The sequence below is a fragment of the Myotis myotis genome, unplaced genomic scaffold (genome assembly GCF_014108235.1).
Source record: "Myotis myotis isolate mMyoMyo1 unplaced genomic scaffold, mMyoMyo1.p scaffold_m19_p_12, whole genome shotgun sequence".
Taxonomy (NCBI): Eukaryota; Metazoa; Chordata; class Mammalia; order Chiroptera; family Vespertilionidae; genus Myotis; species Myotis myotis.
This window is the reverse complement of record NW_023416316.1, coordinates 27395070-27412682: the sequence shown is the minus strand read 5'-3', so window position 1 is coordinate 27412682 and position 17613 is coordinate 27395070. Positions and strand designations below refer to the sequence as shown.

Below are 17613 nucleotides of genomic sequence, written 5' to 3'. Positions count from 1 at the left end.
AGCTGTGGCAGGATGTTCTGAAGTGGCATTTACCTGGTGACTTATAAAGAAACAGGACCGAGGCCTGCCTCTGCCTGCCGGGGTCAGCACAGCGTCTGTTTCGTTAAAGGAGGAATTGAGTCCGGCTGGGCAGTGGATGTGTGTTCTGGAAGAAAGGACCGAATCTTGCTTGTCTTTCCACTTCCTTCTGAAATCTCTTGAGTGCTAGCTGGGTCTATTTGAGTTCTTACCCATCCCTGGTTCCCACTGGAAGCCTCATCTGGTGCGGCTACAGCCCAGAGGGTGTGGGTTTCAGAGCTGGACAGATTGGATTCAAATCCTGGCATTTCCTTCTCTGAATACTTTCAAGTCTTTGTTATTCACTCCCCACTCCACCTTCCTCTGACCTTGCATTCTCCTCCAGTTGCATCAGATCATGTTTTGCTTCCAAACTTCACTGTGTACAAGTGTCCAATCGCCTTCTTATCAGAAAGACTTTTGTGCTGGACCTGAATCTCCTGGAATGCTCTGGGCGTGTTTTTGTGCCTCTAGTGCAGCGGTTCTCAACCTGTGGGTCGCGACCCCTTTGGGGGTCAAACGACCCTTTCACAGGGGTCGCCTAAGACCATCGGAAAACACATATATAATTACATATTGTTTTTGTGATTAATCACTATGCTTTAATTATGTTCAATTTTTAACAATGAAAATACATCCTGCATATCAGATATTTACATGACGATTCATAACAGTAGCAAAATTACAGTTATGCATTAGCAGCAACGAAAATATTTTTATGGTTGGGGGTCACCACAACATGAGGAGCTGTATTAAAGGGTCGCGGCACTAGGAAGGTTGAGAACCACTGCTCTAGTGGTTCGACTACACTAGTTTCTCTGGCTTCTGTTTGCTCTTCTGTCTAGCCGCCGGGTGGCCTGCAGCTGGCACTCTTTAGGCAGCTGCCATCCTGAGAGTGGGGCAGGCACTGCAATCTGCCCGCCTGGATTGGAGTGTGAGGCAGCAGTCACTTGAGAGTCCTTTAATGGGACCTAAGCTGCAAAGAAAGGCTAGTGAAGCTTGGAGGACCCTGTGCTCAGGGCCAGGACGCCCCTCCCCCATCACCCACCTCTTCCAGCAACACTGACATGAAAGCCACAGCCCCGCCCGTCTATGGCCCGGAATCACCAATCTAGCCCTCTAGGTACCATAGCATTCCTTCTTTTTCTTGCCCTAAGACTCTGATGCTTGCCTCCAGGACCTCCTCACACAGAAAGTTAAAATTCCTGTACGGTTCCATTGTGTAGGGCCCTAACTGAGCCAGGACACCACCCATATTCTTTGAGCCTGAGCTGCTGGTTTTAGGAGAATAGAGTAGCGGGATGGAGGTTGGGTCGTGAAGCATCATGGGTTCTACAGAATAAACTGCCCCTTTTCCAGAATTCTCCTTACCTTTCCCTCTCACCCAGAACATTTTTTTCACTGTTTATGTTTTAATGTTTGATTCCTATGGAATTTATGTGGGTGTTTGAGGAGGGGTCTTTTGGAACCGAGACCAGAACAAGGAGCCTGGTTCTGAGAACGTGGAAAGATGCAGGACATTGGACCCAACTGAGTAGGGAGCACTGCCGCTGCTCCTGGGCCTCACTCAGGGCATTGCAGGGGCAACCTGGGCAGGAACAGGAAGCAACCGGAAGGAGCAAGTCCCTTCCCTCCCCACCCCAGCCTTCACTCACCCTCTAGCGCCCACTATGAGCAGCACCCTTAGGGAGCCAGCTGGCAAAGTAGAAACTATGGTTTAGAGTTCCAGTCCAGCACCATAAAGCTGCCTATAGTGGTCCCTCCCTCATTATCCACAGTTTCACTTTCCACCGTTTCAGTTACCCGTAGTCAACTACAGTCCAAAAATATTAAATGGAAAGTTTCAGAAATCATTAATAAGTTTTAAATTGTGTGCCCTTCTGAGTGGTGCGATAAGTTCAGCATATCTACGACACACCAGCCTGTTAATCACCGTTGCCATCTCAGGCATCAGATGCCATCACAGTTCATAGTGCTTGTGTTAAAAAAAACCCAACAACAACTTATTTCACTTAATAATGGCCCCAAAGCGCAGAGGTAGTGATGCTACAGTTTGGATATGCCAAAGAGAAACCATAAAATGCTTCCTTTAAGTGAAAAGGTGAAAGTTTTCAGCTTAAAGAAAAATAAATAAATAGTATGCTGAGGTTGCTAAGATCTACACTAAGAACAAATCTTCGCTGGGTGAAATTGTGAAGAAGGACAAAGAAGTTATTGCTAGTTTTGCTGTTGAACCTCAAACTGCAAAAGTTATGGCCACAGTGAGCAAGACGTGTTTATTTAAGATAGAAAAGGCATGAAATGTATGGGTAAGAGACAAACACAAAATGCATTTCGACTGACAACCATGTGCAGTGCCAGAAAGCACGGAGCCTGTACAGAGACTGCAGCAAGGATCCCCGGAGAGGAGTGACACCAGGATCACTGCCTTACTGCAAGTAAGGGATGGTTACGCACTCAGGAATAGGCTTGGACTGAGATTACAACAATTACTGGAGAGAAAGGCTGCATCTGCTAAAGGCTGCTGAGTTGAAGTTGACTAAGTATACAGGATAGCATCCAAAGCAAGTCTTTAATTGTGATAAAACCAGGCCCTTCTGAAGAAGATGCCCAATGGAACCTACTTTCATTGAAGTACAGTCCTAGCCGGCTTGGCTCAGTGGATAGGGCAGGGGTCCTCAAACTACGGCCCGCGGGCCACATGCAAATACAAATATTGTATTTGTTCCCGTTTTGTTTTTTTTACTTCAAAATAAGATATGTGCAGTGTGCATAGGAATTTGTTCATAGTTGTTTTTTTTTAAACTATAGTCCGGCCCTCCAATGGTCTGAGGGACAGTGAACTGGCCCCCTGTTTAAAAAGTTTGAGGACCCCTGGGATAGAGTTTTGGCCTGCTCACCAAAGGGTCCTGTGCTGGGGTCCAGCCCCAGCGGGTCCAGGGGTTCCCAAAGGTGTGGACGGAGTCGGCGAAGAATGAATGACTCGGAGGCAGTGTTCTGGTGATCATCATAGCCAGGTTCTCCTCTTTATTGCCATCTAACATCTGTATTTATACTATGTGGTCCTCACCTGGGGAAACAACCTTTCCTCTCCTAGCCAGGGTCCTCCCCCTATTGTCCTCTTACATCTGCATTTATCCTGTTTGATCTTAACCCCATCCATTCCATTCCAAAGGCTAGTGGCGTTTCTCATCTCTATTTCAAGGTTCCTTGAAACATCCCTGCAGGGACTGCCTCAAGCAGCCAGCGTGGATCGGCTTCCAACAGTCCTGGGTTCCATTCCGGGCAAGGATACATGTCCGGTTTGCAGGCTCCTCCCTAGCCTGGGCCCTGGTCGGAGCTCGTGCAGGAGGCAACCAATCGATGTGTTTCTCTCACATCGATGTTTCTCTCTGTCTTTCCCTCTCTCTTCTACTCTCTCTAAAATCAATGGGAAAATATCCTTGGGTGAGGATTAAAAAAATAAATAAAATAAAGGACAAAGGCACCAAGGCATAAACCACGGAAGGACAGATGAACTCTGGTACTGTGTGGCAATGCCGCAGGGCATATGCTGAAGCCAGGGGTAGTATACAGAGTGAAGAAGCCATATACTCTCAAAAACAAAAGCAGATGATCGGTCCTCCTTCCGATCTTTCACTAGAAAGTCAATAGTAACCTAACACGACGTCATGATGCCTACGTCATTCACCTCACTTCATCTCATCATACAGGCATTGTATCATCTCACAAAATCACAAGAAGAAGCATGAGTATAGTACATGTTTCTCATGTTTTGCTGGCTGGTTAAAGGAATTTGGAAGATAATCTTGCTGTATGCTCTGTAATTATTTGAACAGTATTAAAACCTTCTGTGTCGTGAATATTTAATAACATTCATCTGTGAAACTCTGGGCCTGGCATGACAATTTCTCCATTTCTTAGTAGGTGGTTGGTGTTTTTAGGTTGTTTATCTCTTTAATGATTAACTGGGTAATTTATTTTTTATTATATTTTCCCCCTAAGTGTCTCAAATTTATTTTTGGTATGGAGCAAGAATATGCTTATAAAATTTCTAATTTTCTTGGCGACAATGGTATGGATTCCATTTGAGTTGGGTGGTGACTCTGGATTGAGGAACCCTTGGGGGATGGAGATGAAGGGCAGTCTGAGCTGGCACAACCCTATTCCCTCCACCATCTTCTACCTCCATTCTGGCTCCATTCAGAATTTCATCTTAAAGATTTCATTGGGGTTTTAGTCACTAGAATAAAAGCATGAGAAATCACTGACCCCAAACTGTGAAGTTGAAATAATACATTTGAATAAGGGTAATAATATGTTAGTATTCCTGTCCCCCAAAAGAGTTTACCTTGAATTTCCCTGAGAATACTAAAGAGAATTTTCTTCAACATTTACATCGCCTTCCTGCAATCGGTCTTTATCAGCAAAGACTGATGGTTTGGGTTGTTAGTTTGTTTCTTCTTTATTGGATTAAAAGTCCTTATGAACTGTCAGAGGTTTTCCATTCTGCTCCCTCCTTTCTCTGGACTTCTAGATTGATTACTCTTGGGAGCTGGCTTGGAATTCCTCACCAATTATGCAGGTGAATCTTAGATGTCTCCTGGTGAGCTCACTTGCATCTCCCTCTGACCTGTCTGTGGCTTTGGGGATTCTTAGGTAGAAAGTGAGTGATGATTGCCACGTGGCTGCATGCTTGGTCGAACAAGGTCAGGTGACTAAGCAATTAACCAGATCCTCCTTGACACATATCAGTTCCCACATTACTCTGATGGCCGATAGGAGGCCAATGATATCTAGGGATAGAACCCAGAGATGACTAATGTTTTAAAAAGTGAAAAGACAAGAAGCCTGAACCTTTGACTTTTGCATCTGTTTGCTACGTCTTCCTCATTACTCTCTGCTCCAAGAGCACGACTGGTTTTCTGGTGGGAGCTTTGATTGAGGAGAAGGGAAAGGGGTTACTTATGGAGACATAGGGAGGGAACAACTTAGGAAACAGTTTTAAGAATTAATAAGGAGAAGGAAACAATGAGGATAAAGATAAAAATATTCTATTTAATATGGAACAGGAAGAGTTGAAGGGTAACATAAAATAAGGACCCACTCAAAGATATTCAAAGAAAGAAGCCAAAGAGCCATTGAGTTTCAGACCTTCAGACTAGAGCTTTTTATAAGTTAAACAATAAAACTTCAAGAGCTGCTTTTTCTTGACATCAATTTGTGCACTATACATCACAGAGATAGAGAACTATACGGCTTTACCAACAGGAACATACTTTTGTAGAATTGCTTGTAGAATGAGGTGAAAAAAAGTCTCATAAAACGTTTTCTGTTCACACATAGCCATTCTGTGGAATTAGACTGCCTGTGTAACCTTTGATGCAGTTGGCCCTTCATCTTGAAGTCTGAGATTCTCAGGTGAGAGAAGCCAGAGAGCAGAGAACCATCAGAACGTTTCCTCCATCACTGGGCGAAATGTTTGCAAAATATCAGGTTCTTCACAGCGGCTTTCACATCCTTGTTCCTCAGGCTGTAGATGATCGGGTTGAGCATAGGAGTCACCACCCCATAGAAGAGGGAGATGAGCTTGTCTGAAAGGTCCTGTTTGTCTGCTCCCAATGGGTCCTTGGATTTGGGTTTCCCGTACATGAAGAGGATGGTCCCATAGAAGACGACCACAACTGTGAGGTGGGCAGAGCAGGTGGAGAAGGCCTTTCTCCTTCCCTCAGCTGAGGGGATCCTCAGGATGGTAGCAATGATGAACACATAGGAGAAAGAGATGAACAGAACTGGGATGCCTAGGAAGATCACATTGGCCACTGTCATACTGATCACATTGATGGAGATGTCAGTACAGGCCAACTTCAGGACAGCCAGGATCTCACAGGTGAAGTGGTTGATGACGTTGTCCCCACAGAAGGGCAGTTGCATTGCAAGGGATGTCTGCACCATGGCAGTGGAGCTTCCAGCTGCCCAGGAGCCGGTAGCCATGGACACGTAGGCAGACTTGCTCATGATCTTAGGATACCTAAGGGGGCTGCAGATGGCCACATAGCGATCAAACGCCATCATGCCCAGCAGCACACACTCTGTGGCTCCCATGGCAAAGGAGAGAAACATCTGCACAGCACAGGCTGAGAAGGGGAGGGTTTTCCTGGGGGTCAGGAAGCTGTCAAGAATGAGGGGAACTGAGGAGGTGGTGTAGCAGATGTCCAGGAAGGAGAGGTTCCCCAGGAAGAAGTACATGGGTGTGTGCAGGTGGGAGTCAGAGATGGTCACCAGGATGAGGACGCCGTTGCCCAGCAGGATCACCAGGTACATCAGCAGGATGAGCACAAAAAATGTATTCACCAACTTTGGGTGGGCAGAGAGGCCCAGGAGAATGAACCCCACCACTGGGGAGGTCTGATTGGGCCTGTCCATGGTGCATTTACTCTGTCACCTGCAAGAACTCAGAAAGCCAGCTTCATGATTCTCTGATGCCTAAATTGGTCAGAAAGCCAGCTTCATGATTCTCTGATGCCTAAATTGGTCAGAAAGCCAGTGGGGAAATGCCTTGCTGAACAGCTGGAGCACTGCTCTGGCAACGTGGATGGTTCTCTGTGTTGTTCTAAGTAAAATGCAGAGAAGTAGATCAAAATCTAGTTGAGGTTATTTGGCCACCCCACAGAGATGCTTGAAATGTCACCTGATGGAATTTAATATTCTAATCAAATTCAAGATAGGAATCACTCATGTACTTCAAATTATACCATGTGTGGCTGATTCATTTTAATCAATTTTGTGAGAAGTGTTATATTTCATTTGTATGTTTTTCCCCCCTTTGGGACATAGATCTTGGGGCACTAACTGGTCTCTTCCATCCTCAATTGCTGGCGGTTCCCCTCTCCACATACTTTTGGATAGGACTCTTCCTCATTTATAGTTCTGTCTGACAGTCTAAAGGCCCCTAAGCTATTCATTCATTCCTTCATTCATTCCTTCCTTCCTTCATTCATTCCTTCCTTCACTTACCTGACAAACTCCTCTGGTGCACTTGTCAGGAGAAGTGGGCCTTCACCAATCACTCAACGTGTGGGAATCGATAAGTCCCCTTTCCTCTCCGGGCCTTGTTTCCCTAACACTCACTTTGGAACGGACTATTTTAATGATATTCCATCCCAGAGCCTAGGTGATCTCATGAGCTTCTCCTTCTTGGACTTTCTCTCATACCAATGAGATGTCCTTTTCTCTTTCCTTCAAGTTACCCCCATGACACTTAGTCTCAAGGCATGAAGTCAGCAAGGGGGCTGGGACCACAAGAGTCTACATCTACACCGTCTTTAAAAATTGCTCTCTTACCTTTTTTTGTAGATAAATTGATAAAGAAAATTACTTCTCTGAGGTCTGGGAATAGTCCGGGGTCAGGAAATTGCCAATCTGGTCTGAAGTAGCAGCCAGAGGAGTTGGAGCCTGAAATGTGTTAAAGCTACGCTTTCTTGTCTTTGGGTAAAAGCCACAAAGGACCGTCCATTGCATATATGAAGCCATTTAAATCCTACCCTCCTAGGGGGATTATACAAGTCCCTGAAGTAATTTAAAGTTTAGAAACTAAAGTGACAAAGTTTAGAAACTTTATACATCTGGGATTATGTCCCCAAGATCCAATTTATTCTAAAGTCCTGCCAGAAATACTTTTTTCCCCCTCCCTCCCTTGTACCCAGCCTGCTGAGCTGTTGAAAGCACCAGTGAAGAAGGGTCATTCTGGTCCTGCCAGAATTAACCTCAATCAGTGAGAACTCTCACCCAGAGCCTATGATATTCGTAAGAGGATGTGAAACCCATGGCACAGGACAAATCCTTGCAGCTCAGTAGTATTCTTGGCCATTTCCAAATTCAGGATCTTAGGGCTGGAAAGAAGCAAGTGACCTAGAAGGTGCCCTTTTATCTGTGTCCCGCCAAATAGATTCTGAGCTCTTACCATAGGCCAGGCCTTTAAAGGGCAGGGGGAGGGTCATAAGTGAGTAAGGTCTGGGCTCCTTCCAGGAGAGTTTCACAGCAGCTGTGAGCTTGAAAAAGGCCTTTTGATGGCAAAAGTGATATCCTGTTGTTTGAAGTCTTTCCTATGTGTGGATGCAGGAGTATCCCATACCTGAGCTTCTGTGACAGCATGGCTGGTTTACCATTGGGACCTGGTATCCTCCACTTTCAAGAACCCAACTGAGAGCTGTGGCCACCCAGACAGCAGACAGGAGCATCTTAAACCAGGAATACTGTTTTCTGGCACATCTCAACCACATTCTAATATCCCCCTTCTATCTAACATTAATACCGGGGATGAAGGGTGGCACACGTGTTGAGCTCTCATTCCACAGATGTCTTTGGTGTCCAAGAGGAGGCTGCCCAATGTCAGGAACAAATAAGAGACTTGAGTGATTCTTCCCACTTCTTTTACAAATGACACACACCTCCATTGTGCATTGGCTTCTAAAAGTCTTAGAGTCTTGCCAAAACCGGTTTGGCTCAGTGGATAGAGCGTCAGCCTGCGGACTGAAAGGTCCCAGGTTCGATTCTGGTCAAGGGCATGTACCTGGGTTGCGGGCACATCCCCAGTAGGAGATGTGCAGGAGGCGGCTGATCGATGTTTCTCTCTCATCGATGTTTCTAACTCTCTATCTCTCTCCCTCTCTGTAAAAAATCAATAACATATATTTAAAAAATAAAATAAAAGTCTTAGAGTCAAATATATGCTACATTCATGGTCACAGATCATTATGCCTTGCAGAGATTTTTTCTTTCTTTCTGTGAAACATATTACATATACAGAAGAATGTAAAAGTGTATATGTAGTAATTAGGGAAAAATAGTAAAATAGATGTCATGTAGCACCACAGGTTAAGAATTAGGGTGTTCCAGTGCCTTAGAATCCCCTCTTATTTCTCACTGCAATTAAACGCCCTTCTTCTTTCTCTTCCAGAGGTAATCACTATTCTGACTTTCATGGAAATCATGTTATTCTAGGCAGAATTTAATAATGTCCATCTCACCCCAGGATCCCTGTACTCTGAGGATTCAGTCAAACGCTCTCCTAGGTGCTGCTGTGAAGATATTTTGTCAGTGTAATTAAAGTCCCAAGTCAGTTGACTTCAAGATTAGAAGATTATCCAAGTGGGCCAGACCCAATCAGGTAGCCCTTTTATGCAGACAGTTTTCTTGGGCTAATGGCAGAAGTAGAAGACAGGTTCAAAGCACGGGGAGTACTGCGCCTGCCATTTCTGGCTGTAAGGATGGAGGGGACTACAGCAAGGACCTGAGAACTACAGCAAGAAGCTGAGAGTGAGCCCTGCCAGTAGCCAGCAAGGAAACCAGGTCCCTAGGCCAGCAGCCCTCTAAACTGAATTCTGCCAACAATCTGAATTTTCCCAGAGCCCACCTAGACATCTCACTTACAGAACCGTTAGGCAATAATTGAATGTTGTTTTAAGCCGCTAATTTTGTGGTGGCTTGTTATACAGCAATAAAAAGCAAATATACACTCTTGATTTTCTTCATAGTTTTACCACCTACAAATGTATCTGCCTACAAAGCATGTTCCATTTTATAAAACTGAACAACAATTAAAAACTTAGCTTTTTATGTAAAGGAAAAACTTGCCATAATCTGGGCGAAGACTCACCTGAGAATATTATCTTATAGTATTAGCCCATTCAGGAGAAGTCGGGAATGGCTGTAGTGTGATGGTATTTCTGTCAGGTGACAGAAATACCATCAGAGGTGGGGCAGGAGGGAGGGGGGTAAGAGATCAACCGAAGGACTTGTATGCATGCATATAAGAATAACCAATGGACATAAGACACTGGGGGGTAGGGGAGGCCAGGGGATTGTCAAGGGCGGGGGTGGGGGGGAATGGACACATATGTAAATATGTAATACCCTTTGTAATACTTTAAGCAATAAAAAATAAAAAAATAAAAAAATTTTAAAAAAAGAATTAAATTGGAAAAAAAAAGTAAAAAAAGAAATACATCAGAGGAAGTGGTTGTTATGTTTTCTGCTTCTAAGCTGTCACTATGGCTTATTTCCTATTCTTAGGAACAGGCCGAAGTAGAACATTTATGTGGGGTGAAATGAGTGTCCTCAGCTAACCCAAGCAGCAAGGCACGGAGAGAGAAGAGGGACTTTTATCGGTGCGTGATCGAGATAAGGCAGGCGCAGGAAAGGATGTCAGAGAGAAAACCAATGTCTCAGCTCAAAGGCAGTCAGGAGGCAGGAGTTCTCTCTTAGTCTTTTTGTTCTAATCAGGCCTTCAGCGGATGGATGAGGCCCACCCACGTTGGGCAGGGCAATCTGCTTTACTCAGTCTGTCGATTCAAGTGTTCATCACCCTCACAGGCACACCCAGCATAATGTTTGCCCAAAGGTCTGGGTACCTCGTGGCCCTGTCAAGTTGACACATAAAATTAACCATCACTGTGTGGTATGGAATTCTAGGAACTTATTGGAAATCGTCTTCCTCCTGAATTTGAAGTTACTACTGGTGCAAAAATCAGAAGCTATTCTAATTCTTGATCCTTTGAAATGAGAGTTTCTCCTCCCCGGAATGACACAGTACCCATGCTCTCAACTGTGCTTGCTGTCCCTCAGTGCAGAAAGCCGTTGGTTTACACTCTGCAGAGAATAAACCTTTTGTTGGGGCAGATAAGGGACAGTTGACCAGTGTCATACAATGGGGGAGGGGTTGTAGGGACTGTGTTTTTAAATATGTTTTTAATCGAATTCTTCTTCTCTTAGTTGTACCCCCTTCTTCCTGGTTCCAAAGGTACCTGGTATGATGGCTTCTCTTGTGCTAGAAATCTGGATGTTGCTCAGCCCTCCTAGTTTGTGGCTTAGGATTTGGTTCTAACAAATCTACTATGGAAATGACTACTCATCCAGCCATATTTCCAGCCTTCCAACTATTATCACTCTGATGTCTCCTTCTTCTCCTTCACCTTATACATTTTGTCATTGCAAAAATAAAACAAAAAACACGTTATTGTCATTTTCGTGGGTTTCAGAAAGGAGCAAAACTGGACGCATGTGCTCAGCCCTCCTTTATACCTCAGTCCTGATTCCATGCAGTTCCCAGCATCCTCTTTTGCTTTCTTATTTGTTTTGGTTATTGCTTTTTGCCTGTTTCCCTTCTGCTAGAATGTAAGTCTCACAGAGGCAGGGTTTCCCCCTGTTTTGTCCACAGATGCAGCCTAAGCATAAAAGTAGGACCTGGCTTGTAGCAACTTAATGAATAGTCAGCGGCTAAGTTAATAAATGAGTTTTTGACCTACCCCTGTTTTATTCTTTGCCCCATATTAGCTCTTGTTGTCTATTTCAATTTCTATTTTTTTTGTAAACATTTTAGAGTGTGCGTAACATGTTGGTACAGTAAAACATCTACACATTTTATAAGTAAATGAACAAACATACAGTATAAATGGTAGGGAAGCATGATTTTAAAACCTAGGGGGCCCCTGACCCCAGATACCTAGGCTGCACTACAAATGCTATAATAATCTGGGATTTGTTTCAAAATAACTTAGGAGAGGGAGAAGTAATCCATGGAGGTATGGGTGAACAGGATTGGCCATGAACTGATCATTGTTGAATTTGAGAGATTAATACCTACGGGTTCATTTTTATTATTCTCTCCACTTTTCTATAAGTTTTAATTTTCTCATAAAATGAAAGAAAAAAATGCCTTCAAGTCTTAGCTCATGTATTGCAGCTTCCATTTCTGTTTTCTCGTGGGTTAGTTCTCTTTATTCACTTGATTTGACATCTCTTTCTGCAGACCAGCTTTCTCTGTCTTACAAGGCCCATGGCCACACCAGTCTTGGGTTTATGTGGTCTCTCAGTTTAAGAACCCTGTGCCACCTTGACCGGGTAGCTCAGTTGGTTAGAGCATCATCCCAATATGCCAAGGTTGTATGTTCACTCCCCAGCCTTATGCCAACCAACAAGGGGCTCTATATCCAAATCCCAAGTTCCTTGGAGAGAAGAATATGGTTAGCCAAATTTTGGTCAAGAGTCTACCCATCTGTGGTCAGGAGAAGGGACATGACTGTCCTTTAATCAGGTGAGAAGGAAGAAGACATTCTGCCTTTGGTAGGCTTTCTAGCTGGTGTGCTACAGGCTCCAGATATGCCAAGCTCAGTGCCCCCTCCACCTCGCCCCTCCAGGGTCACTGAGTAGGACATGCAGTGACCTAAGCCCCCAGGTGAATTGCCTTCACCCATGAATAGACTCATCCACTTACCCCCAGGGCGCCATTCAAATCCCATTATTTTCTATGTATTTCGTGCCAAGAAAAAGATTGGGAAATACTGAACTATAGTGGGCAGGGCGAGGGCAAATTCCAGAGAAAGTTATCTACAATATAAAACAAACTAAGATTACAAGCATGATAAAGGGGAGCTGGAATCTAACCAACGTCTGGTTCCAAAACTTCTGATGCTAACACTACACTAGACTGCCTCACCCAACTATCCTGCATGATTTTCGCTAAGTATTTCCAGTGTTCACAGATTATGAAAAGAGAACATGTGTTCCCTGAGCATTGGAGTTTGCGTGGTGTCACAGTTTGACTTTGCCGGGAAGCAAACTCTGAGATGGAGATTGGAGTGCAGGAGGTTCATTAGAAAGCACCCTTGAGATCAACACTGGTGGGAGGGAGGATCAGGAAGCAGGACTGGGCAGAGGGAGAAGTTGGACGGTGATGCAGTTTCAACAAAGGCTTTGGCCAACCCCATAGAACTGGGCTGGCACTACAGAATTGTCCCAGTGGGAGCAAGACATTTATATCCCTCATGAATCGGTCTTTGGATATGGGCTGCTCTGAGGAAGGGGGCATGATGTTGGGCGAATCAGCTCTTTTTACTTAAGAGCCCTCTTTAGTAATTCCTGAGGATGACTGAGAGCTGAAGGCTGTCTGCTGGCAGCAAGCACGTCCTTCTGTCCTATAGAAAGATCTGGGTGGGAATTAGGCAGTTTTCCAAGTCAAAACTAGTGAAATAAAGTTATTGAAAAGGAATTTTGCTCTTCAGTTATGTTTCGTTTTTTTAAAAAAGTATTTTTATTGATTTCAGAGAGGAAGGGAGAGGGAGAGATAGAAACATTAATGATAAGAGAATAATTGCTCGGTTGCCTCCTGTATGTCCCACACTAGGGATCGAGCCTGCAACCCGGGCCTGTGCCCTGACCAGGAATCAAACTGTGACCTCCTGGTTTCATAGATTGATGCTCAACCAGGTGGTATGTTTCATTTTTAAGTCAATTCTTGACTTATAAAGGTTGGAATTAATTCCCGAGTTAGTATCATCCTCTCTATAGTGAGCTAAAAAGTGCATGGAACGACTCCATGCTCAGTAAGGAAAGAAAAGTTCACACCAGGGTGGCACAGATAACACTGTCTTTGAGATGGTGAAACAGGAACATGCCCCATGTGCTCACTCTTACAGCCTGAGACTATGGAAGGGGTCACACAGGCAGTGACTGGTGTCCATGTTTCTGCCCAGTATGCGCAGGAAAGCACCCTGGGGCCAAAGAGAGTTGCTGGCCATGTCTTAGGCAGGAGGAATCCCGGGCACCCAAGCAAGGCAGGCAAGGAGCTTTTTTTTTTCTTTCTTCATTAGAAAGTCTTGATTCTCAGGAAAAAAAATGGACATCCAATTACTTCAAGGAAAAAGATATTCAAAGCTCTGTGCCCTGCAATAGCTTGCCCTTTTTAGTTCCTCTACTGATTGACAGCCTCACACATTTTACTTCTGGACCTCTTGTCAGGCACCTTAATCTTGTCACGCCTTACCATTCTGATTCTGGCTTCTCTCAGACGGCAGTGGCACCCTGCTCTACTCCCTCCAATAGGTCCATCCTTTAACTCTCCAGGCTACAGAGCCAGACTATGTACTTGAACAAGACTAACTGAGGGCAGGAAAATTAACCTTAAAACTGGATGGAATTAATGGATTTCAGCTATGAGTGCTCCCAAGCTAAGACCCTCCACACCTGTGTTACAGGGTCTGGCTTACTTGCCCTCAAAGGAACATGGAATCTCCATGGTTCCAACTCCTTTGAGTCTCAGGGGAAGGAAGAAGACCAACTTCATTCTCATCTCCAATGTTAGCCCTGCCTTCAAGAAAAATAAAATTTGAAAATGTGCCATTTCACCTACAATGAAGACAGGTTTTTATACTGTTACTAGAGGCCCGATGCACGAAATTTGTGCAAGGGCCTTGGCCCCCCGCCACTGCAGCGGTGGCCTCTGCCCTGGCCCCTGCCCACTGCAGCTTTGTCCGGAGGGAAGGACTTCCAGAAGGACGTCTGGTCTAATTAGCATATTATGCTTTTATTATTATAGATGTCATGAAGTTTTGCCCACACTGTCTCCAGAGTAGGATTTTTGTTTTTTGTGTAACACCAAGGTACATTAAACTGTTTTTCTCCCCAAAATGGAGCAACCTACTCACAAAGGTGAGTTCAGATGTTCCCAGTAGAGAATCAGAAAAGTCACTAATTATTTGTGTGTGTGTGTGTGTGTGTTTAGCAGCATTCCACTTCCATTCCCTCAAGTCACTCTCCCATTAGGTTTTACATTAAAAAAAATAGGTCCCGTAAAATTTTCCATTTTATGTGTCATTTGATTTTCTGGTCATTTTATTTTTTAATCATCACCTGAGGATATTTTTCTATTGCTTTTAGATAGAGTGGAAGAGAGGGAGGGCGGGAAGAAGGAGAGAGAGAGGGGGGTGAGAGAGTAACATCAATCAGCTGCCCTCCACAAGTGCCCCAACTGGGACCAAATCCACAACCCAGGCATGTGCTCGGACTTGAAATCAAAGTGGCAACCCATTGGTGGACAGGGTGATCCTCAACCAACTGAGCCACTTCAGACAGGTGCATCACTGCTCACATGTGTCTTCTTTGGGGGACACGTTCTTTTGAGATTGGTGGGTGAAAGCAGCCAATGGGAACAGAACTACAGGGACATCTGTTCTCCAAACACCACTGGGTGAAGATTTTCTGACTCACCAGGTTCCTCAGAGCAGCCTTCACGTCCTTGTTCCTCAGGCTGTAGATGATGGGGTTGAGCATGGGGGTCACCACCCCATAGAAGAGGGAGATGAGCTTGTCTGAAAGGTCCTGTTTGCCTGCCCCCAAAGGGTCTTTGGATTTGGGTTTCCCATACATGAAGAGGATGGTCCCATAGAAGACGACCACGACTGTGAGGTGGGCAGAGCAGGTGGAGAAGGCCTTTCTCCTCCCTTCAGCTGAGGGGATCCTCAAGATAGTGGTGAGGATAAAGATGTAGGAGACAAATATGAACAGAACTGGGATCCCCAAGAAGATCACATTTGTCACTCCCATGCTGATCACATTATTGGAGATGTCAGCACAGGCCAACTTCAGGACAGCCAGGATCTCACAGGTGAAGTGGTTGATGATGTTATTCCCACAGAAGGGCAGCCTCATTGCAAGGGATGTTTGAACTATGGAGGCAACACTTCCAGCTGCCCAGGAGCTGGCAGCCATGGGCAAGTAGGCAGCCTTGCTCATGACCACGGGATACCTAAGGGGGTTGCAGATGGCCACGTAGCGATCAAACGCCATCATGCCCAGCAGCACACACTCTGTGGCTCCCATGGCAAAGGAGAGAAACATCTGCACAGCACAGGCTGAGAAGGGGATGGTTTTCCTGGGGGTCAGAAAGCTGTCAAGAATGAGGGGAACTGAGGAGGTGGTGTAGCAGATGTCCAGGAAGGAGAGGTTGCCCAGGAAGAAGTACATGGGTGTGTGCAGGTGGGAGTCAGAGATGGTCACCAGGATGAGGACGCCGTTGCCCAGCAGGATCACCAGGTACATTGACAGGATGAGCACAAAGAACATCTTCTCCAGCTTTGGGTGGGCAGAGAGGCCCAGGAGAATAAACTCTGTCACGGAGGCTGTCCAGTTGGCACTTTCCATGGTAGGTCTCCTCTTTTAACTGAAGAAAATACTGAAATCCAAACTCAACATTCTTTGCCTCACATAGGACATCTGGTCTTGAGTTCAATCAGGCTGAGTGATTAGAGAACAGTTCTGAGAGTTCACAGTCTCTATTTCTCCCCAAGAAAAAGAAGCAATAAGACATCAAATTTATGATGTTTCAAATGGTGGTTCTAATCATTTAATGCATTTAATCAGAGACAGCACATTTATTTTAGTGATTCCATGTCTTATATGCCAATTCACCTCATTAAACTTCGATCATAAAAATGACTTTAGGTTTGCTCCATGTTTTTCCACTGTGCCAGGTGCTAGAGATATGATTAGTTGTGAATACTCACTTTATTTCTTTTCTCCAGATCATTCTCACAGAAAACATACTCCTGTCATTCCCAAGATCTCCTTTCTCATGGGCAACACCATGAGCTGCTCATCCATCTCCAGGGCTCTCCATCCATCCATCTATTCATCCATCCATCCTTTTGTCTGTGTCTGAACAGCCATCCATCAAAACACTTGTTAATAACCCAGTATGTAGAAATGACAATTCCTATGAGCAACAAGGGTGGCCCATGGCCCAGGCTTAAATGGGCTCACAGTCTGGCAGGGAGGGGAAGCTACAAGGTTTAGGAGAGGCCAGAGCATCTGGAAGGGCACTCAGGGTATTGGTGGGAATAGGAGTTACGGGAGGCTCCTTTGGTGCTTTTTTATTTATCATTCTACTAGGTCTCCTTCCCTCCTGGTGAGTGTCCACACAAGAATCAGTGGATATTAACAGTCCTTGAGCCTTCTGGCTCAGCTTCTTATTAGATACTAGAGGCCTGGTGCACAAATTTGTGCACGGGTGGGGCCCCTCTGCCTGGCCAGTGATCAGAGCCATTGTGGGGAGGTACTGTGGGAGGTTGGCAGGCCACAAGAGGTTGGTTGTGGGAGCACACTGACCACCAGGGGGCAGCTCCTGCATTGAGTGTCTGCCCCCTGGTGGTCAGTGCGCATCATAGCAACTGGTTGTTCAATCATAACGGTCTCTTAGGCTTTTATATATATATATATCTGTTACCCAGACTAATATCCTGCCACTACTTACACTCCCCAGGTAATCTAGCCCAACCCTCAATCCCATCCTAGATCCTCTGCACCACACTGGAGCATGGCTTTTCAGTTTCAGCTTTATCTCTTCACATGATAAAGAGGTCACTACATTACCAAACAGTGTTCTCCATTATTTGCAGAGCTCTGGAGTATTAGAAAATTCTTTATATTGAACCAAGCAGGCAACTTTCTAAGTTTTTCTCATTTAGCTTCCTTCCAGAATCACATTGACTTTGTGGAAAGTCATCCAGCCGTAAGCCACAAATTTGGGCTATATTCTGCTTAACCTTCTAACCTGCTATATAGAGTTCAGAACTCGTTTCCTCTCTTTGACCCTCAAGTTACCCTCTTCTGAATTGGGACTAGACGAGAGCAATGATGGTATGAAAGAGAACTTTTGTTTTCTTAAATTCAGAACCCTCAAATATAAAGCAGAGCTACTCTTTAAGTAGGGAGACTCAGAAA

At 44.9% G+C, this 17613-nt stretch overlaps 2 protein-coding genes across 2 annotated transcripts; both read right to left on the bottom strand.

The window, feature by feature from the left end:
* Positions 1 to 5523: 5523 nt before the first annotated feature.
* On the bottom strand, positions 5524 to 6483 carry LOC118666772 (olfactory receptor 13C7-like). Its single transcript, XM_036329100.1, has one exon. The coding sequence runs from the start codon at positions 6481 to 6483 to the stop codon at positions 5524 to 5526; it is 960 nt and encodes a 319-aa protein (XP_036184993.1).
* An 8496-nt stretch (positions 6484 to 14979) lies between these two features.
* Positions 14980 to 16035, bottom strand: LOC118667711 (olfactory receptor 13C7). Its single transcript, XM_036331489.1, has one exon. It carries the CDS (start codon positions 16033 to 16035, stop codon positions 14980 to 14982), a length of 1056 nt encoding a protein of 351 aa, XP_036187382.1.
* Positions 16036 to 17613: the final 1578 nt, after the last annotated feature.